The sequence below is a fragment of the Periplaneta americana genome, chromosome 3, assembly GCF_040183065.1.
Source record: "Periplaneta americana isolate PAMFEO1 chromosome 3, P.americana_PAMFEO1_priV1, whole genome shotgun sequence".
Classification (NCBI taxonomy): domain Eukaryota; kingdom Metazoa; phylum Arthropoda; class Insecta; order Blattodea; family Blattidae; genus Periplaneta; species Periplaneta americana.
Window position 1 is genome coordinate 27,395,365 of NC_091119.1, and position 22,559 is coordinate 27,417,923.

A 22,559-nucleotide genomic window follows, 5' to 3' on the forward strand; every position below is an offset into this window, starting at 1 on the left:
TCTTTACATAATATTGTTTTCTTGCTCGAATTGATATAACTCTTTTGACTTTTTATGTAATCAGCAGGAGTACAGTTACAGTCTGGTCAACTAAATAAAAATGAAATATGTATACTTTTTAATTAAATTATTTTAAAATTACTAGCTACATATTTAAATATTATAAATGACGATAGAGTAATAATAAATTAATCGCCTATAATAGTTAACTGCTCTATTATATATGCGTCTGATCTTACATCGCTGTCAAGGTTTCCATAACCTCTCACAGGTTGGCTCGAAAGGTGTCAAGAGTTGAAAGGAGTGTGGGGGTCGGGGGACGTGTAGCATGTGTAGTGATGTAACTGGACGAGGACGTTGCTTGTGTAAGTTGTAGTTCGACGAGTTGGACTGTGGTACCTCGACCGGTGAAGTGTATATATGTTTGGCGATTATGGTAGATTTACTTTCATTCATTAGACAACATGACGTTCAGTTTGTTTCATGTAACATGGGCGCTCTTTCATATGTTGCTATCGGCTGTACAGTTTATAAAATCTCTGTGGATTTATTTACGTAGGAAGATAGAAGACCTTTTTCATAAGGGATATATTGCAGATGAACTTGGATATATTTCAAAACAAGTGAAGTTATTCGAAAAAATTCCTTCTCATTTGGTGGTAATTGTAGGTAATGAAACAATATCCTTCAAGGATCTAGCAAATATAGCTGTTTGGTGCATAGCAGCAGGAATTTCTTTCATAAGCTTCTATGACCACCAAGGTATGATATATTGTCCAACATTTTTTATGATTTTGCTCTTATGCTGTAGCAGAGTTTAGTCAAATAGGCCCACTTTTTCAATCACTTCCTAATTGTTTTTCATCAGACACCTGTAGCCTACAATTGGCTTCTTTCTCTGTGTAATGAATGTTATGAATATTACTGTTTCAGGATTTTTGAAGAAGAATGAAGCAGAATTATTCAAAGCACTTACAGAAATAAGAAAAGGAAATGTCGATAATATAATATGGGGGAAGAAAACAAAAACTCGTGAATTGAACACTAAAAATGGAACAAAAAATGGTAGGTCTATATCTGAATAATATTATTTAGCCACACTACATTAAGACAAACATAAAATGGTAATAACTGATTAACAATAACTTCTTTACTGTGTTAATATTATAAAAATACCTGGCTCACTAGTTTCGAGGTGGTTCCCTCACAGGTGGTGTTGATACATAGACTCATCAACATTCCTATGAGCCAACAAGGCTATAAGGAAGAAATACACACTATCAAATACATAACACAGGAAAATTGTTACAACCCCAACATAATAGACATCGTATAAGAAAGACAAAATGCAACACAAATGCAAGAATAAAACAAATACATCATACTAACATATGAAAACAAGAACACATACAAGATTGCATTCATCGCTCAAGAAACTGAAATATAACATTGCATACAGAACACAAAACATACTACAAAAATCTTAACACACAGACAAGACACACAAAAAATACAACTTAACAAGGTGTGTACAAACTATCATGCAATAGTTGCAACGACTTCTACATTGGACAGACTGGAAGATAATTTCAAACACGTTACAAGGAACACATCACAGCCATGACCAAATCACACAACAATTCAACCTACCCAGAACACACCACAAACTCCAATCACAGCTGCAGCAACATAGACACTGACATGAAAATACTACACATTCAGCCAAAAACCCAGAAATTTGACACATTAGAACAATATGAAATCTACAAAATACAAAAACACATCCTGAACGCTCAACTCAATTTCAAAGAAACATATCCTTTTCGACACAATCGTGAAGACTCCCCACTGCAACAGGAAACCAGAAGATGTGAGGGACACCACCTCGAAACTAATCAGCTAAGCATTTTTATAATATTAACACAGTAAAGAAGTTATTGTTCATTAGTGGATATTGTTTAGCCATATTATATTAAGACTTGAATAAGCCTATAAAATGGTTAATTGATGGGAAACGTATCCATGTACGTATGCTGGTTTTGCTTTAACAATAAGTAGTAAGTAGACCTACAGAAAATTCTGTTGATTTTGTTCTTTTGTCCCAGGGCACAAATTCAAGAATTGACATATTTTCATTGCATTGAAATAAATTGCATTGGACCAAAGACTTTAAAAGCATCTTGGGTTTTAAGTTATTTGGTCCAGGACTCGTGCATTCCGTTTCTTATTTTAGCCTTTTTATTTATTTATTTATTTTATTTACTTTTTTTTTAAGATTACTGATTAGTTGACAATTTGGGTTAAAAATTTAAGAAAAAACTTACCTTCGTTGCATCTGAACCAAAAAAAAAAAACAAAAAAAAAATACAAAATAAATAAATAATAATAACAGAATTTTATGTATTAAATTACTTAAAACAAAAGCAGACATAGACCTAAGTGAATGAACAAGTATCCTATCAATTTGTAGTTCATGCTTTTATCGTTGTGTGAATTATTGTCAGGCATGAATTAGTTAACAGACTACTATTTATACGTGCATAAAGTGCATAAAACACTTTATTCACTCTGTAAACGTGCAGGCTATTGATAACATGCATGAGTGAAAAAATATAAATATTTTATTAGTTTAGGTTGTAGGCCTACCCATCTTATGATGACAGCTCCTTCACATGCAATTAGACCTCTGGTAATGATCAAGCTCATGTAGGCCTATTGACATAACTTTTTATGTTCATTATCCTTCAAGTACTCCCTGCATGTTTAAAGCCGTAGATGGCATAGCCTATTACAGAATTTGAAAATCATATTATCTTGCCATAGAGGAGATGGTTCAGGTGAATAAGGGTAAGATTATATATTGTTTGGCTTAACGAAACTTGGGTTATACTGAATGAATTCTATCCCTTTTCTTCTTAAAAATATAGGCCTTCATAAAGAGCATTAATTCTTAGAATTTCTGAAATAGGTTTGCTTCACTACTCTATTGTGACTAGATGACTATTATAAATGGTGAACCGTAAGTAATGTCATTAATTTCACAGGATTATTCTTTGAGGCATTTCAAACAAAAAAAGTTTAATACAATTTTGCTCGTTTTTACTTCCTTTTCGAGATAATAGTTGTTTTATATGAAACATTTCATAGTGTATTTTGGGAAAGCCTTGATTTAATTTCCATTATCTCAGTCGATTTAAGAGAGCAGGGTATTATGTTAATAAATGATTGAAAGAATTTCAGTTTTGTCCTGTAAATGTGCAAAAATTTGATCTGAACAAAAGTAACATTTAAAAATTCCTTTGCAGAACGAAAAGTTACATTTGTTCAGATCAAATTTCTGCACATTTAAAGAACAAAACTGAAATTCTTTCAGTCATTTATTAACATAATACACTGCTCTCTTAAACTGACTGACCATATTGGGAATTAATTCAGTAGCTTTCCCAAAATACACCATGAAATTTTTCATATAGAATATATATTTTTTTTTCGAAAAGGAAGCAAAAACGAGAAAAATTGTATTAAACCTTTTCGTTTGAAATATCGCAAAGGATAACTTTGAAATCAATGACATAGTTACGATTCACTCTGTATAAGTGAAATTTCTCATGTATAACATTTTATCTATGTTTGTAGGCCTTAAATATTAACTAAAACTCTGTTTGGCATTAAAGCCATTAACTCTCTTTCTCTCCAATATCAGAGAGATATCAAAAGTATATCTAACCATTTTAATGTTGGTATACCATATTTTTGTGTTATGGTGTTTATATCATCTGCAAGCAACCCCCAAACTGTTTGGAAGACCACACCTGCCATTGGTTAGTGCGTCCATATGACTTAGCTGGAAGAATTAGAGCCTTGTTTGTTAAAACAGGTTGCACCACGGGAAGGCGAAGATGTGATTTGAGTAGGAGAGTTATGGAATGCACTTATGTTTCTATAAATGCTTTCCATAAAAGTTTTGTCAGGCCTACCTTCCACAATATATTCTTACGTACTCACATGTTAATCATTTTACATTAATTTTTCATAATTTCATTTTCATACAACACTTTGTTTAGGCCTAAGTAGGCTACCATAGGTTGTTTTTTTAATAACAATCTAGGCGTATATTCAAGAGTATTTTTAAAATGCGTCATTATAGCATAACTTCAAAATCATATTTTTTCCTACAGTGCTTAAATTAATGTGTGTGTGTTCGAGTGTGTGCGTGCATGTACTGAGACAATCTGTGTGTGTTAATTTATAATAAGCTATACTACAATTCAGTAACGAAACATGGAATGATAGAGACATAAGGAGGCAAATTTGTCATCGAGAGAACATGATGAGAGGATGATGTTATATATAGTGAGGAGCATTTATCATGATCGGAGATAGGTGGTGCCAGGCCCTGTTAAACTATAGCCTAACAAGATGTGCATCTGTATCCTCAGCATTGATACTCTATCTAAATAGGAATTTGTAATCACCTAGCTCACATTCATTGCTCAAAATGTCCCCCCTTCGCTTGAACATCTTTTTATGAAATTGCTATTCACTTTCACAAAGATCCTCGCTTTTCCAACCATGACTTGGTTCGATGCCACAGCACTGAAAAATCTGGATTTTTTTTTCAACACACTAGCCCACTGAGTCGTGTATAAACTTGTTGTTGTCTAATGCTTGGCATAATAATAAAAAACATAGGCCTAACCAACAGTAAAAAAAATACTCCATGTTGAATCTTTGAATATACAGAAAACCAACCTCACACATACACAACACATCTAATCACCCCACACAACACAAACATGCTGCATTCAGGACAATGGTACACAGATTACTCAACATACCCATGAACCAACAACACTACAATGAAGAAGTGAACACAATCAAATACATAGCACAAGAAAATGGTTACAACCCAAACGTAATAGACAACATCATAAGGAAGACAAAACAAAAACACAACACAAACACAAGAACACAAGAATTACATCACACTAACATACGAAAACAAAAACACACACAAGATCGCATCCTCATTCAGAAAACAGAAATACAACATAGCATACAGAACAGAAAACACACTACAAATACTTCTCAACACACAAACAACGCAAACAAATAAATACAATCACACAGGCGTATACAAACTCACATGCAATAGTTGCGACAGTTTCTACATTGGACAGACAGGCAGATCATTCCAAACTCAATACAAAGAAAACATTAAAGCGATAACCAGAGGACACAAAACATCTACATATGCTGAACATATAACTAATGCTAACCACATATACAATAACATAAATACAGACATGGAAATCCTACACATACAACCCAAAAACTCAACACACTAGAACAATATGAAATATACAGACACACTAAAACACACCCTGATCAAATTCTCAACACACAGATCAATTTCAGAACACACACACTATTTGACACCACATTTCAACACTTTTCAACAATCGAACGCATCCACACAACAGGCAGCGAAGTTCGAGATGACGCCGAGATCTAGTAGGCTCTGAGGATGGTGTGAAGAAGCACCGAAACAGCTGTAAGCCGCACATGCTTACACAATTAACACGAGTAAGATCGCCATTTAATCAATTATTAAAAAAAAAAATACCGTTATGTTACAGTTTGAGAAGTTGTGAAACAGCTGTTTATAATTGAAAATGTTGATTGTTGCTAACAGACACGTAGATAGCAAATATGTTACGTAATATGCCCATGTGTGCATGCCTCACCTCGCACTAGTGTCCAGCTGCTCTCAGCCAGATAACACACCTCTACCTCGGGTCTCGATAAATGCTCCTCTCTGTAACACAAGTGTTATTTATTAAAAGAGGTAACGAGTACTGGAAGTAGAAATTATTTTTCAGGTGTTACTTCATCACACAGTCTTCATTTGAATATATTTTCATTGGCCGATGGAAAAGGATCATTGGTGGAACTCACAAAGACCCTGTGTCAGTCAGTTCTTTCTGGCCAGACAAAGTCATCAGAAGTTAATAGATTTGTAATTGATGAAAAGTTACACAAGGAAATGGAAATTCCAGATCCAGAGCTTATACTTTATTGTGGAGACATATGCTCCATGTATGGCTTTCTTCCATGGCAGATACGTGTGACGGAATTTCTGTAAGTCTGCTTATGTACAGTACTTCTTGGTTTAAATTTCACATCAAGTGTAAGACTTAAAGAGTAGAGAATATTACGGTATGTAACAAGACACTTTTTCCACATTGCCTAAGGCTTCGAACCTAAAGGAGAATCTGTAATGATCAGTACGCAGATTTTGATGACCTAAAAAAACCCTAATAGTGACCTATAAAATGACCCAAAAATGTTAGAAAATGACCTAAAAATAAACAATCTTATACATAAGTAGATGGGCAGGGCATGTAGCACGTATGGGTGAATCCAGGAATACATATAGATCATTAGTTGGGAGGCTGGAGGGAAAAAGGCCTTTGGGGAGACTGAGATGTAGATGGGAGGATAATATAAAAATGGATTTGAGGATGGTGGGATATGTGTATGTATTTATTCACATTGCAATGGGTATATACCCGGTGGTAGGGACTGGATTAATCTTGCTCAGGATAGGGACCGATTGTGGGCTTATATTAGGGCGGCAATGAACCTCCAGGTTCCTTAAAAGTCATTTGTAAGTAAATTGTATACATATGTAGTAATAATCCTATGTCAAATTAACAACTCTTCTGTCCTTTGCAATAGATGATAGTGTACATCTGTAGATTTGAAATGTGAACGACTGACAATTGTCGGTGAGGACATTTTTATACATTGAAGCTTCTTTTCACATCCGCACTGACTGCAGGAGCATACTTGAAGAGTGACAGAACACTGGGTGTTACGAGGGAGATCCAGGAAATAACGACCGTTTTGTTGTAATAATTTAAAAAAATATATTTATTTCAAAAAAGCAAAGTCTGTTACATAACTGAAGCTTCCTTTACTTCTCTACATAATCACCACCTACATTTAAACATTTGTCGTATCTGTTCACTAGCTTTAGAATTCCCGTGTTATACTCCTCTGCCGCCAGTTCATTAAGCCAGGTGTTCACTGTCTTCTTCAACTCTTCATCACTTCCAAAACGCGTACCACCCAGAAAGTCTTTCAGCTTAGTGAAAAGGTGAAAATCGCTAGGAGCAAGGTCTGGACTATAGGGCGGATGATCAAAGATTTCCCAACCGAATTGATCCAGCAATTCTCGAGTTGAAGCAGCAGTGTGCGGGCGGGCACAGATTTTGTGGTAGCCAAGATGTTGCGACACAATTTCACCAAGCAAAGAACGAGAAATACTTGAAGTACTTGGACGGGGTGGAGGGGACACAGTCGCGCATGCGCACCGCGCTGTTCACTGCAATATTCCTGTTTCACAAACATCTACTGCACGTGTCTATGAGTCTTTGCGACTTTGTGAAAATAATAGTGGGGTTTTTACTGTAGTGTTTTATTAGTTTCAATAGGACAATTGTTTTCAGTATACCACAAATCATGTATTGCTTTAGTTATCCTTTGCTTTTCGTGTTAATAGTGTTGATAATAATATAGTTAATAGAATTTATGTTATTGTATACTGTTATTTAGGTTTATAGCAGTTTTTTGTTTATTGTAAATATGTCGACAAAGAGGAATCAAGGATTGACAATCTATAGCGAAGAAAGGAATATTATTAGAAGTGCAAAATAATTCTGTGATGAAGAAAAAGAACAACAGTGCCTTTGCATTCCTCTTACGAAACCTACAGCAAAGGTAGAAAAGTCTATCCACAAGAACAATACAGCGTATAAGGAATGAAATGAAAGACTGCACAGAAGAAAGTGCTTTGTCGACACCTGAGGGAGAAAAAAAATGTAAACGTCCAGACTACCGAAACGCAAATGCAGAGGACTTCGACGGGAGATTGACAAAAAAAGATGTAATTGAGAATTTTTATTTCAAAAAGAAAGAGAGCCACCGGCGTAGCTCAGGAGGTAGCGCGTTTGCCTGCTGATCTGCAGTTGTGCTCGGGAGTGAGTTCGATTCCCGTTTGCGCTGACTACCTGGTTGGGTTTTTTCCGAGGTTTTCCCAAGCGGAAGGCGAATGTCAGGTAATCTATGGCGAATCCTTGGTTTCATTTCGCCAAATACCATCTCGCCATCATCAATTCAATCGACACTGAAGAAGCTAGTAGTTATTACAGTGTCGTTAAATAACAAGTAAAAAAAAAGCTGCAATAAACGTCTACCCTTTTACAAGAGAAAATTGATTTGAAATCAAAGACAACATTAAGACGAATACTGAAGAAAAAGGATTTCAGGTAGAAGAAGTGTGCAGCAAAAAAAATTGAGGAAAACACTGTAAATTAGAATACGTGAAGATATCAACAGCAAATAAGAAAGCTTAGGAAAGTGGAAAAACCGATTTTGTATCTGGACGAAATGCGGATAGATAGGCCTACCAATTTAACGTTTCCCAAGGTCTGGCACGATAAAAATGTTACGGGAGTTTTGACTACCGTAAATGTGTCCAGAACACTCATTGTTCATCAGGCTGGGGGCGTTGGGGCTAATGGCTTTGTTGAGAGATTCGAAATGATATACACGGCTGGAATATAAACAGATGATACTCCAGAAATTTTGAAAAATGTGATAATGATAGTCATAGCGACAACACCGAAGATGCGGAATCTTTTATGTCTGACTCCGTTCCCTTGTAGCCAAGTAAGTGGACTGAAGTTTTCAGGTCAGAGTGTAGCGTAAAGTTCCCCCGTCCCACATATCTACTCCCTGCGCCAACTCGTAGTGCGAAGACAGTAGTAATAATCCTATGTCAAATTAACAACTCTTGTGTCCTTTGCAATAGATGATAGTGTACATTTGTAGATTTGAAATGTGAACGACTGACAATTGTCGGTGAGGACATTTTTATACATTGAAGCTTCTTTTCACATCCGCACTGACCTCAGGAGCATAGGCTACTTGAAGAGTGACAGAACACTGGGTGTTAATTCTTCTTGTGTCTGCGTTATTTTAAAGCTTTCTCCTGTGAGTGCTTTAACAATTTGTGCACAGTTTTATAAGTTATCCTGGATTTTTTTTTCTAACACAGTTCCTTTTTTTGGAAGGCATAGAGTACAACAACAACTCAGCCGAGAGCTTCATCTCCTATTTTATTTCTCTTGTTCCTTTTGATATCACTTAGTATCGAGAAAATCCTTTCAGATTCCGCATTTGATTGGGGTAATGTCAGTACTAATTTTTTCGAGTTTTCCTATATTGAAAATTTTAGTTCGTCATTGAAGTCTTTAGCTTAAATGGCTAAAAGAATCACCTTAAGATTTTAAAAATGACTAAAAATGACCTCAAAATTAAAAAATATAATCTTCATCTTACGATGTTGGTGACATATATACGTCCATTGATGTGACATATTAATGAATTTAAATACTATTATAGTCACAATCATGCCATGGTATGAAAGAAAAATTTCACAACCTCGAGCGGGATTGCGTGAGACAAACTCGATAGCTCAGTGGTATAGCGCCTGACCGGAGTACAGGAAGTCGCAGGTTCGAATCTCGCTCGAGGTTGTGAAATTTTTCTTTCATACCATGGCATGATTGTGACTATAATAGTATTTAAATTCATTAAAAAATAGATATATCAAAAAGATTAAAACAGCAAACAATGACGTAAAAACTCTACATTTCTGAAACCATCAGCTTGTACTCAGGATTTATATATTTACAGGTGTTGTAAAGGATGTAAAGAAAAAAAAAGTTGACATGTCATCAAAATCCGCGCTCTGGTAATAATGAATAAAGAAAAGAGTTCCTCTGCTCTTAAGTCTATATTTGTGATGTTTCAAACTGTTTTCCTCAGATCAGAATTAACATATCGACCCTCCCAAGTACTAACATTGTAACTCAATTTTTTATGGTTTGAGTTGTCCTAGTTAATATGGTCTTAAATTGTTTCTTTTTCTTCCAGTACTACCATTGTAACTCTAAACCTCCCCAATTGTATGTAAAATCTTATTGTTACTCTACATATCTGTATACACTAATTTACACGACCATTTTAAAACTTCATTTTCATCTCCTGAAAAATGTAAGAAATTGAGTTAAATGTTAGTACTTGTGAGGGTCGATATTTAATAGGATCCAAACTTGTGACTCATGAAAGACAACACTTTAAATGACTCATAATTATAATCTGTATAATAAAAAGAAATAATCTCTTTGTTGCAGGCAGCTGAATACTCACCACAACCTTAAAGTAACGGACTTCACTAAAGTATTAAGTAAATACGGCAAATGTGTACAGAGGTTTGGCAAGTGATTTTGATATGATCCTTGTTTGCATGTGAATGAGTGGCAAGATTCTCTTCAGTGGAAGGAGCAGACAAGTTTATTTTCATAAGTTTAAAATCCTCAAACACTGAGTTAATGCAGGTCATCTGTGTTGCTATTTAGTCAATGACTTTTATCAGGATAATATGCAGCATGGGCTACAACTTCTCGCAGTCTCGTATGTCAATAGGGTGCACAATATATATTTTAAGAAGCACTGGTGAAGTGAATTCTGAGGTATTTTCATTTCTTAACCTTTTCACTGTGAACATGTAAAATGCTTTTGTAAAGTAGAGCATGGTATCAGAAGTGAAAGGTTAATACCCCAGGGAATGTTGTAGTTATATATTAAATGCCCTTAAAAGAAGTGCGTTGGTGTTTTCATTATTATAGAAACCTGTGAAATGTGTAAGTACTTCTTAAAAACTAAGGACGAAAATTATAAATATGTTTATTCATTTTAGAAAGGGATTCTCGGTTACAGTTAGAAATAAACATTGATTTAGAATGCCACCAGGGGTTAATTTTTAATGACTGAGAGAGTGAGAAAAATGAATGAGTGCGTGCGCGCGCGCGCGCGGGTGTGTGTGTGTGTGTGTGTGTGTGTGTGTGTGTGTGTGTGCGTGTGTGTGCGTGCGTGCGTGCGTGCGTGGGTGTGTGTGTGTGTGTGTGTGTGTGTGTGTGTGTGTTTTTTTTTCCTTATCATGAGAATATATATAAGAAAATCACTTCAAGGGTGCCAGGCCAAATTTTGGGTCCAACACATCACATTACATTGGAGATAGTGTACTGTTTTGCATCTATGTAACATTCTGAAGAGAGTGGGTGATTTAGATTCAGCCTTTAAAATTTCTACAGTATGATACTGTACGTATTCATAGCATGCAATAACAAATTTGCATCTTGTGATAAGTTCAAGTGCATGAAAACACTGTTTAGATACTGTGATCTGTAAATTAAAGAATGCATAAATTGGCTGCAAATATTAAACATTTGGGTCTGTTCAAAATGTATTGCACAATGTGGTGTGTAAAAGGAGAAAAATTCTCGTAGCCCATTCATATTCTTGTAATTTTTATAGCCGCTTCTGTAATGACTGTATTTTTAAAATGTTGTATAATAAGGTTATTACTTTTTATTTTAACGTACTTCTTTTTATTTACAACTTTCGTTTTTTGTAAAAGAATAAGCCAAGACATTGTAGGAAGAGAAATACAGATAAGGAAATGTCACATAGTAATTAACAAAACTATGTAACTAATATAAAGATAAGCGTGCATTATCTGTATGTATTCAAATTTTTGTTTGTTTGCACAATGGAAGTGGGCAGACGATAATTACAAGACTCATTTCTAGAATCAAAGTGCAATGCTGTCACAGTGTTGTTATTACAGAAGGACTGTTTAAAATCTTGGGCTTGATGAAGTATTTGCGGTTGCTATGTTTCAAATATTTCTAACGCATATAAATTGACAATTTTTGGAAAGTTGAATAAATGTGAGTTAAGTATAATCACAGTTTAGTATATACAGTTGCGAAGCCAATACTTACTAAATATGCAAACATAGACAGTTGAAATATGCATCCATAGATAGTTGCTAGCCACCAGGATCGCTACTATCGCCTCATCACAGACTCTTTCCCAAGCAGACGATAAAATGTATTGTACTTTTGATATCGTGTTCTTTTGAAAAATTAACACCTTCCTTCCACTATTGAAATACGAAATACATAAGGTTTATATATTATTTTCATAAAGTATATATTACATTTTATAAACTCACCTTCCTGGAGGATCTTTCGGAAAGATAACTCTGACCTCTTTTTCTTAGAATTTAGAGTGCAACAAACGTCTCCTTGTCCCATAATATTATTACCAGTACTCAAATTATTGTATTTTAGCCATTTACAGTTATTACAACCGATAACGAACATTTCACAGTTTACACAACTTTTCACAACAATGCGAAATACGGCACAGTCAATGCCTTTTCGATCTATAACTTTATTGCGTATCATAACTAAGTTTTATTTAGTGTAATGTGTCCCTAAGTTCCCTTTACTTCTTGTTGCATAATATGTTTCAGAAATAATTACAAAACTGTGTTATTTTAATGTGAAGAGAATTTTACATGTTAACATAATCTTTTCGCATCAACATTTTAAGACGTTTAGAATGGAAGCTATTTTGAGGTTTAGTAAAAAAGAATTTATATTGTGATTTTAATATAGCACATCTACCTTCCTTGATAAAGACAGAAAATTTATCATACCACTCTTATGAAATTAGTGTACATACGATTGTTACTTCGTCTCTTAGGTAGTAGAAAAATACAATAATTCAGTACTCAATTGTAGTATTAAAATACAGACAAATTGATTGTGCGGAGTATCATACATGACATTATGCTTAATTATAATGTATAATTGCGAATTTAGGAATATAAGATATAGTAAACATAACTTATAATATTTCCATATGAATGGTAGGGCATTGGAGACCACTAAAATTAGACAGAAAGGGGCAACTGGGACAGTAAACATAACCTATAATTTCAACATATCTAAATATTCGTACTGAAAATTATTGAACCGTACATAAATGAATATACAAGAATTTCGCAATATTTAATTGAAATAAAGGCAGGTAGGTCTATGACACATACGAACAACGTAATTTTCACACCAAAAATAATATTACACCTTAACTCGCAAGGAATTATGTCTGAAGTGTCTCCTAATCATTGTTTTAAATTTTATTAATGCAATTATACTACATTTTAGAGAAATATATGTTACTTTTTATGCATTCCAATTAATTTATATGGTTGAAACGCCGCCCTTCGTGATTGGGTTAAGCGAGTCACATGGTCTGCCTTACGGCCTGTATTAGATCACGATGCTAGTGACACAGTCTATTGTTCCTAGTACACACAGCGCTCCAAGCGGCTAGCAACTATTGCGAGAAATGCAAAAAAATCACTCCAAGCTTCGCGACTGTATTTACTAGACTGTGGTATAATAACCAATTCTCTCTCCCACTTGTCCGCCACCCTTGGGGAAAGAGTAATACTTATTTACAAATGGCTTTTAAAGAACCTGGAGGTCCAATGCCACCCTAACATAAGTCTGGCATCGGTCTCTGTCCTGAACAACATTAATCCAGCCCCTAGCATCATATTCCACCTCCCTCAAATCCATTTTAACATTATCCTATCTATATCTCGACCTCCCCAAAAGTCTTTTCCCATCAGATCTTCCAACTAACACTCTATATGCATTTCTGGATTCACCTATATGTGCTACATGCCCTGCCCATCTCGAACGTCTGGATTTAATGTTCATAATTATGTTAAGTGAAGATACAATGCATGCAGTTCTGCCTTATGTAACTTTCTCCATTCTCCTGTAACTTCATCCTTCTTAGCTCCAAAATATTTTCCTAAGAATCTTATTCTCGAACACCCTAACCTCTGCTCCTCTCTCAAAGTGAGAGTCCAAGTTTCACAGCCATACAAAACGGTAATATAACTGTTTCATAAATTCTAACTTTGTTTTTTTTTTTCTTTTCTTTTTTTTAAGAAGACTGGATGACAAAATTTTCTCAACTGAATAATGTCAGACATTTCCTATATTAATTCTGCATTTAATTTCCTCTCGAGTGTCATTTATATTTGCTACTGTTGCTCCAAGGTGAGGAAAAAGTAATAAAGTTGTTAAAAGAAAATATACGCATCTTATCTAGCAAAATTCAACATGAAGTATAATAATGTATCTGTAACATACCTAGACTTTTTATAAAGATTTTTCATAATCTCTTACAATTTATAGAGAATAAGGAAAAACATGTGATGTACATACTTATACAGTAGGTTATCATGAAGAAACTTGTCATAAGTAAAACTAATTCATGAAACAAATTGCAAGTGCGTTATTTACATTAAATACAGTTTTAATTATAATGTTAAATGTAATTATTTTCTCAAGTTTGTCTTCCAAAATAATGTATATTGTTTTAATTATTTTTAGTTCTTAGAAAACTATGCAAGAATTATGAAATTATATATAAACTTGCAATGATACAAACCTGAAAGAGTCATAATACTATTTACATACGTATTTTTAAAAAATCATGATTTTGATGAATGCTCGGTGTCTTAACTTTTTGAACAGACCTTGCTTTTATTTATGTTCAGTAAGAATGCTTAAAAATTGTGGAAAATTTGTGCCTCTTTTAATGTCAAATCTTTATGTAATGTGAAATGCAGAAAATGAAATTTCCTTTCATACATATAACATTGTAATGATCTGTTGTGTACTCTTATAATGTGTAAAAGATTTAGAATATTATTTTGACAGGTCATAATCAGTGTTCCCACAAATATGCTCCCAAACATTATATTTTTAAATTTTTTGTATGTAAATTAATGATCGAGTTTTTAGTATAAAATTGAAACATATTTATCCTTAAAGCACAAGTTTATTCCACATGCTGTTGTATCAACATAGCATATGCTCTATCTTAAACAGAAATGATATCGAAATGCAGTTCTATTCCCCACTTACTGTTCGTATCGTCAAGAATATGTGTAAATGTTATGATTTTCTGTCTCGAATTCCATTTATACATTTATCAGAACATCTAGTGGATTTCATACAGATTTCATATTTTTGTTCTTTTACACAAGTTGGTACTGTATTTACTTACATGTAAGTGACTTCTTCCTCACAGATAGTTATAAATTCGAGCGGCAGCTAGTCTTACTTAAAGACGAGAATTATGGGGAAACATTCTCATTATATATTCAGACTACATAGCACTATTTACTAATTGAACTATAAAGTGTTAAAAATTGTTTTATCTATGACTGATATCTAAACTGGTCTTCATTTCACAGTCCTTAGCAACCTGAACAATTACTTTATTCCCAGCAGTACATTAATATTTATGTGAGAAGTTCGTAAAGGTTTTCTTTTTGGCATAAGTGTAAAAAGTTTGTGAACAAGGCGAAGCCGAGTTTCACAAACACATGAGGGCCAAAAATATAACTTTACAAATGTGTGACATACAATGTTTTTTCCACGATAGCACAAATTTACATTAAGTAAATATTTCAAATTGGAGAGGTTATAAGATCACAATGTCATGGCCGTCTATACTCAGAACTGTTAAGAAGCAAGTGTCCATGGAATGGCAGCCTGTTTTATTCATGTTCATAATTTCATGGCCATCTAAACTGGCCATATAATCTACAAAGTGATTAGAAACAATTGAATCATCAATCTTGTTACAATGAGCACTATATGTAAATTCAGAATGACTAAAATGTAGATATGAATTTAAATTTATTACTTATTTGTGTTACGTCTAATATTTAAGTAATGAAAGATCCAGGTATAGGCACTGATAACAGTGGGTAAAATGCAACTTTATGCACTATCGTAAAAAAAATGTTTAAATCACTCTCTCCAGGACAACACATTAGCAACAATAAAATCCACACACATATATATATATATATATATATATATATATATATATATATATATATAAATGAAGAGTCCACTGCAAGAATTATGGATTTCACTTTCTTGTCGAAAATGAACCAAGACGTCAATGTATAGCTTAAGACATATAGAATGTACATAGAGAGTTATATGGCATTAATACTGATAGTCATTGTCCAGTAATGATTGGAAAATCACAGTTAAGCTTTGAGCGCTAAGCATTTCAAACTTTCAATTGCTTCTCCTGCAAAATGTATTCCAAATGACATCCATCATTCTTGCAGTGGACTCTTCATATATATATATATATATATATATATATATATATATATATATATATATATATATATATAATATGTGTGTGTTTCCAGGCTAGTGTTACAAACTTTCAGGGATGATGGGGAAGGGCACATGTATCAATTTGAGATAAGGAACCATGGTCCGGAAATGACTGAGTCGAAAGTTATAAGCAAAAATAGTTGTGTGGAAATGGAACTAATTTGGCACCACATACCCTCCTTCCCTTAACCTTTGGAACACTGGTGGAAAAATGGTATGTGTTGGATGTCTCCTACATGGGTACTTGACCGGATACAATCTGTGTGCTTGTCTACTGTTCCCATTGGCTCATCCATATTCGAAAATGTCTGCATATTCCACTCTCGTGTAATCCTCCATTTCACTAGGACTGATCGACTGGACACTGCAACTTGTACACATACGCTGCTGTCTACAGACGTGCATATCAGGACCGACCATGTCCGTTACACATTACGCTATCTGCATTGCTTTAGTGTAGTTTCCTGTCCCCACCCCTGAATGGAATACTGTAAGTAGACAACGTAAACAACATCAGATGAATACAGTATAAGATGTACAGATAAATACACATAAATAAGGTGTACAGAGGAATAAAATTATTTCATTTCCACACAACTATTTTTGCTTGTGATATACATCACAAGGGTAGCTGTCCTTCAGTAAGGGTTGCCAAAAGACACATCATACTAAATAAATAAACAAAAAAATTGAATTATCAATACTATTTTTTAGAAAGGAAGCTAACACTGTGAACGTTAGTTTATTCAATAATAATAATAATCAGATACAATATACGTGTACAAGTGATTACATAAAATCTGAACAGAATATTTCATTATGTCCACAGCAGTAAATTTCAAAATTTTTAAAGGAATTTCAAAAGACTTAAAACATTCACGTGAGAATTTTGGAAATTATTGTTCTCCATGCTCCAAATAATAGTCCAAAGACTTCAATCTGTCCTTGTATATGACAATAATACCTAAAGTATTGAATTGTAGGCTCATAGATGGCCTTCTTTTCTTCATGTACTTCTTCACAAACAAAACATTATAAAGAAAAGCCGTATAAATTATAATTAAATTTAGATGCCAGTAATGGATAAAATATTGTATAGCACATGAGATTAAACAGATTTTATGCACTTGTGGAAATTATCACCCTTGGCTTGCTTTAGGCACTAAACTTTCACTCGTGGATAAAATCTAATTTTACTCTCTTATACTATAAATTACTATTATGCAATATATAAAATAGGTTGTGAGCGAATGTGACGAATTGCCTAATAATAAAGATGACTGTAGCTTATGTTCAGGTGATTCTAATTTTAGTGTATGAAAATATGATGTAACTTACGTGTGAGTAAATTTAGTCTGATTACCTACCATTGTTAAATCTCAAGAATGAGAAGTTGGCAGAATGTTCATTGTTATGATCATGCCAATTGTAAATTCCTCAATACAAGTTGAGGTATCAATATAAATGAGAGGTAACTTTAGGAGTAACTTTATTCCAGAACATGATCAACTCGACACTGCTACCTCAACCTTTCATTTTTTTTTTTTTTGTTACTATATTTTAAACATCATTATCCAGACCATAACACCAATTTTATTAAAAGGTATGTAAGTTATATTTGTGTAGTTATTCATTTATTCTACCTCATTCAATTTTAATTTATTAAATAGACATGCTACAGCCATTATTCTTGCTTTCAACTTAAAATGCAATTGAAATATGCATCACATTTAATATCATTATACATATAGACAGGTAAGTTTGTTACATAAACAATAGAGAAAATATCCTATCTCAAAAAAAAAAATGAAGTTTTGAAGAAAAGTTTTCATTTTCAGCACGTATGATACTAAAAGAAAGTGGTCTTTTGGCATGTAATTTATCTTTCCGTATATTCATATACTTCAAATTTATTTTTTCCCAAATTGATGGATGAATTCATATTCAGTGAATAAGTTTCCCTGCCCCGTAACAGTGATTGTTTCATTTTTCATTAGATATGGCTTTTTTTTTTAATTATAGGCTACTGCAGAAAATTTCTTGCAAATAATGTCCTGTTCACTACATACATTCGTCAGATCATCTTGCCGATAATGAACATAGTTGACAAATTAAGTTTAATACTAAATCCTTTGATGTGGCTTAAGTCATCACATTTCTATAGGGTTACCATATCTTTAAACATAAAAATGAAAATGCCATACCAATCGGAGCCTTCCAACCCATGTAATGGATGCATCCCAATTTTTCACGTTAAAATAAAAAAAGAAGTTCCCTGCATAATAGACGCATAGAGGAATGTGAATCTGTGACAAATGATAGCAGTGATGCTGAACCTGATAGTGAATGAGGTAAGGCTAGAGTTAATAATAACAATAAAGTGTCTTGTCTTATTGTCGCTGTATTCATTGTTACAAGTTATCATCTGTTTATACAACTGCTGCTAACTATAGATTGTCTTAAGTGCGATGCAATCAATATATAAATCAGTTGCGGCCCATATATTGTTACATATTCTATCAATTATTTCAGTATTCTAGTTGGCACATCTTTAATACGTATTTCCTCCCCCCCACTAAACTTTTTCCTCGCATAAAGGACGCACCCTAGTTTTTTGTTATAAAAATCGAAAAAAAAAAGTGCGTCTATTACGCGAGTAAATACGGTAATATCTTACAGAAAGGAGTTCACACAATGAGGCAAAGTAATTTAATTTCAAACAAAATTAACTGAAATGTTTAATATACTGCAAGTTTTGATACCTAATTCCTAAATTACTATAATCAGAATAAGCATATACTGGGTGTTCAGTTCAAAATGTGTCTTGGCTCGCTGTATGCCGTCATGTGGCTAGCCGATGAGCCTAGAGAATTCAATCTTCCTACACTTCCGCAGAGGTGTATAACCTGTGAGGTAGAGAAGTTGCCTAGGAGGTATGGCGTTCATTCTGAAGAGTACATACCGTTACGTACGGTAACGCCGGTAGTGGCAGGAATGTGAACTGTTTGGAAATACGTACTGTCGGGATATGGGGAGAGGGTTAAGACGATTACTTACGTATTTGTTGACATTAACTTCGACGGTCTACATGGACACGGAGCATTTGATTTGTGTTTTGGAATGTTACCGTATGCAACCGATGATAACAAATATGACTTGCTGGCGCAAAAAACAGTTCGAAAGAGGTTATGGTAGCACACAGACCGTACAGACCGCCATCTGTTGCTACGACGTTCAAGTTATACCGTACACATTCTCAAGTTCAGATTGAAGAACGCCTTAAATAATAGGCAACTTCTCTGACATAAGCTGAAACTCGCTTCAAATCGGTGACCCAACAACAGTGACGTCATGACACACTTTGAAATGAACACCCAGTAGAAATCATGAAAACTACAAGAATGAACTTCAGGGTAATAGCCCATGGATATTCCTTTGTTGATCGATTTTCTTTAAAATGTCAGGAATTTTTAGCAATTACGAATGAAATGCTACCGGTACTCAACTGAAATGATGAAAACTGTAGCCTATTTCATTGACTCTACAACAAGGCAATTCCTCTCTTTAGATCACTGCATTTGAATTAAAGAAATGGCAAAATGCTTGGCGAGCATGGCAAAGAACTTGCAATCCTTGCCTGAAAGCTTGTGTGAACCAAATTAAAGTAATAAGACAAACAGAACCTTGTGTGAGTCGTTTGTGAACTTACCAGTGAAGCAGTAAGGAGAAGAAAATGGAAGTGAAATGAGCTCTGTACTTCAAATCTTCAAAAAATATCGAGTATCATTCTGAGCTCTTGACTCATGAGTAAAACAAAGATGCAATGTATGTCGAGAATCTTAGCTCCCGTTGTTTAAAAGCCAAGCTTTTTTTTTTTTTAATTAAATCCATACGTCCAATATCCGAACATTCGCACTGATTTTGAAAATTCCTCCCAAATTCATTCAACCCTTGAAAATTACATGTCCAGGAAAGTGAGGATGTATGGTAACCTTACATTTCTAGCTAAAATTCTGAGTATCAGTGTTCGATTCCTGATAGGAAAATAAAAAATGTATAATTTTGTCAGTGGCAAAGGTTCTACAAATCTTTTGAGGCTTAGCCTATTAAATTCACCGTTGTCAGTCATTCCAATGTGAGAGGCTTCTGGTAAAAGCTTCGTAGTGATGCACAATGGCCTTGCTCACAGGGAAGCCTGAAGGAAGACTGGGGAGGAGGGGGTATCAATTCACTATGAATCAGTAGCAGAATGCGGGGCTAGCCTCAACTGTGATATGCTATGCTATGTTTGTCTTCTGTGAATGTGCTGCATTGTTGAGTGTTACTGTAATCAAAAGTGCATGCATGTATGTGTTACATACTAATTTTGTGTAAAATGGCTATACTGAGAGAACATTGAGGTCATTATTTGCAGAATTAAAAGAGAAACCATTTTCAAGTTGGGCGTATGAAACAAAATGAGCTTCGAATATAGGAGATCGACACTACATTTACATATTAAAATAGCAGATGGAGGAAGACAGAATAAAAAATTTCAGTTTTCATGATACAGTATAAAAATTGGATTGGTGTCTGCTAGAGTTCCTGGGTAGCTCAGTTGGTAGAGCATTGGTACATTTAACCAAAGGTCCTGGGTTCGATACCCAGCCCTCGAAATTATTCAAATCAACTTTACAGGGAGTTATACCTAAAAGCTCGATTTGCATAATACACGTCACTGTTCGTTAACAGAAAACCACACTTTAAGTCACACAAAGTTAGTGTGCACTTAATGTTGGTTCCTTGATGGTTGTCAGCCCACTGTGAGGTCTGTGGATATAGAGGGAAAATTGGATCGGTGTCTGGTAGAGTTTCCGAATAGCTCAGTTGGTAGAGCATTGGTACATTTAACCAAAGGTCCCGGGTTCGATACCCAGCCCTGGAACAATTTTTTCCCTCGAAATTATTCAAATCAACTTTACAGGGAGTTATACCTGAAAGCTTGATTTGCATAATACACGTCACTGTTCGTTAACAGAAACCCACAATTTAAGTCACACAAAGTTAGTGTGCACTTAATGTTGGTTACTTGACAGTTGTCAGCCCACTTTGAGGTCTGTGGATATAGAGGGAAAAATTGGATCGGTATCTGGTAGAGTTCCCGGGTAGCTCAGTTGGTAAAGCATTGGTATGTTTAACCAAAGGTCCCGGATTCGATACCCGGCCCCAGAACAATTTTTCCCTCGAAATTATTCAAATCAACTTTACAAGGAGTTATACCTGAAAGCTTGATTTGCAAAAAATGTCCTTGGCTAACAGGGTGTTCTGAAACAATTAAGTTTTATTGTTTTACCTGTATTCTGTTTGGGAGTGAAAATGAGTGGTCATCATCATCTTGTGGAGTCTGTGTCACAAAAGATTTTGATAGAAAAGCCGAGGAACATCTGCTGTATAAAAAGACATAAGGAAAGCAGATTTTTTCATCCTACCCAGTATTTACACCTTAGCTTCATCACTGCATTTTGTCAGAGACCAGCTGTACCGGTGGTACCTTTGTGTCACTGAAGAAATTTGAAATTCTATCTGACATCTACTGTATCAGTAACAATGTGGAACAGTTTGGGAAAGGCGAACGGACTGAATAACTGGTGTTTTTTTCTTTTCACAAAAGAAAGCATGTAGGTTTTGGAACAGCACTACTGTTATCTTGGTGTTTGTACAGTGTTTTATTACAAGTACATTACAGACTTTCATTTATTTCTTGTAAGATTACTTTTTTTTTGCTTTTTCTCGTAATTTAGGCCTGACAATAAATATGCATGTGAGATAAAAGATGAGCATGATGTAGGGTCAGAATCTCAATAGCATAATGTGGGAAGATAGGCTATTTATGCTTTAAATTAGTGTTTGGTTTCACTAACATTAATTGAGGACTTTGCCGGAAGAAAGGCGGATAGACCTCTACGCCCTTCTTCGGCAAAACGGTTTAAAATGTAGTGAATAATTCGCTAATTATAGTAGCGAAATTTTGTTTCGATTGTACTGTACATACCTGCAGGACAGGGCTCGTGCGTGTATAACATTTTATTCAGGTATGTTTTAAAATCTTAGACTGCATGTATCTCAATTCGCCATATTGACATATACGCCCTTTTTCCAGCAAACCCCTCAATTGTTCTGCATGGCTTTATATTTTCAACTATACATACACAATGCAGGTTACTATACCATTGAAAATATACACCGTGTACATAAAATAATGTAACAAAATACGGTAATATAAAAATATCTAATAACACGATCATTGAATTATGGTTACGGTATTGTAAGATGTTAACAAAAGATGATGATGATGATGAAATAATT

General features: G+C 34.4%; 1 protein-coding gene across 2 annotated transcripts; it reads left to right on the forward strand.

Moving 5' to 3' along the window:
- Positions 1–244: 244 nt before the first annotated feature.
- Tango14 (transport and golgi organization 14) lies at positions 245–17,829 on the forward strand. 2 transcript variants are annotated; one of them, XM_069820195.1, is made up of 4 exons: positions 249–762; positions 934–1,065; positions 5,883–6,141; positions 10,266–17,829. In XM_069820195.1, the coding sequence occupies exons 1-4, from the start codon at positions 465–467 to the stop codon at positions 10,354–10,356; spliced, it is 780 nt and encodes a 259-aa protein (XP_069676296.1). In that variant the 5' UTR covers positions 249–464; the 3' UTR covers positions 10,357–17,829. The 2 variants fall into 2 exon arrangements, with proteins under 2 accessions (XP_069676297.1, XP_069676296.1); XM_069820196.1 differs by lacking the exon at positions 934–1,065 and having other exon boundaries at positions 245–762.
- Positions 17,830–22,559: the final 4,730 nt, after the last annotated feature.

Coding starts and splice junctions, on each gene's coding strand:
- Tango14 (XM_069820195.1), top strand. CDS start 465: ATGACGTTCAGTTTGTTTCATGTAACATGGGCGCTCTTTCATATGTTG. Junction 1,066..5,882: donor TAAAAATGGAACAAAAAATG/GTAGGTCTATAT, acceptor ATTATTTTTCAG/GTGTTACTTCATCACACAGT. Junction 6,142..10,265: donor ATACGTGTGACGGAATTTCT/GTAAGTCTGCTT, acceptor TCTTTGTTGCAG/GCAGCTGAATACTCACCACA.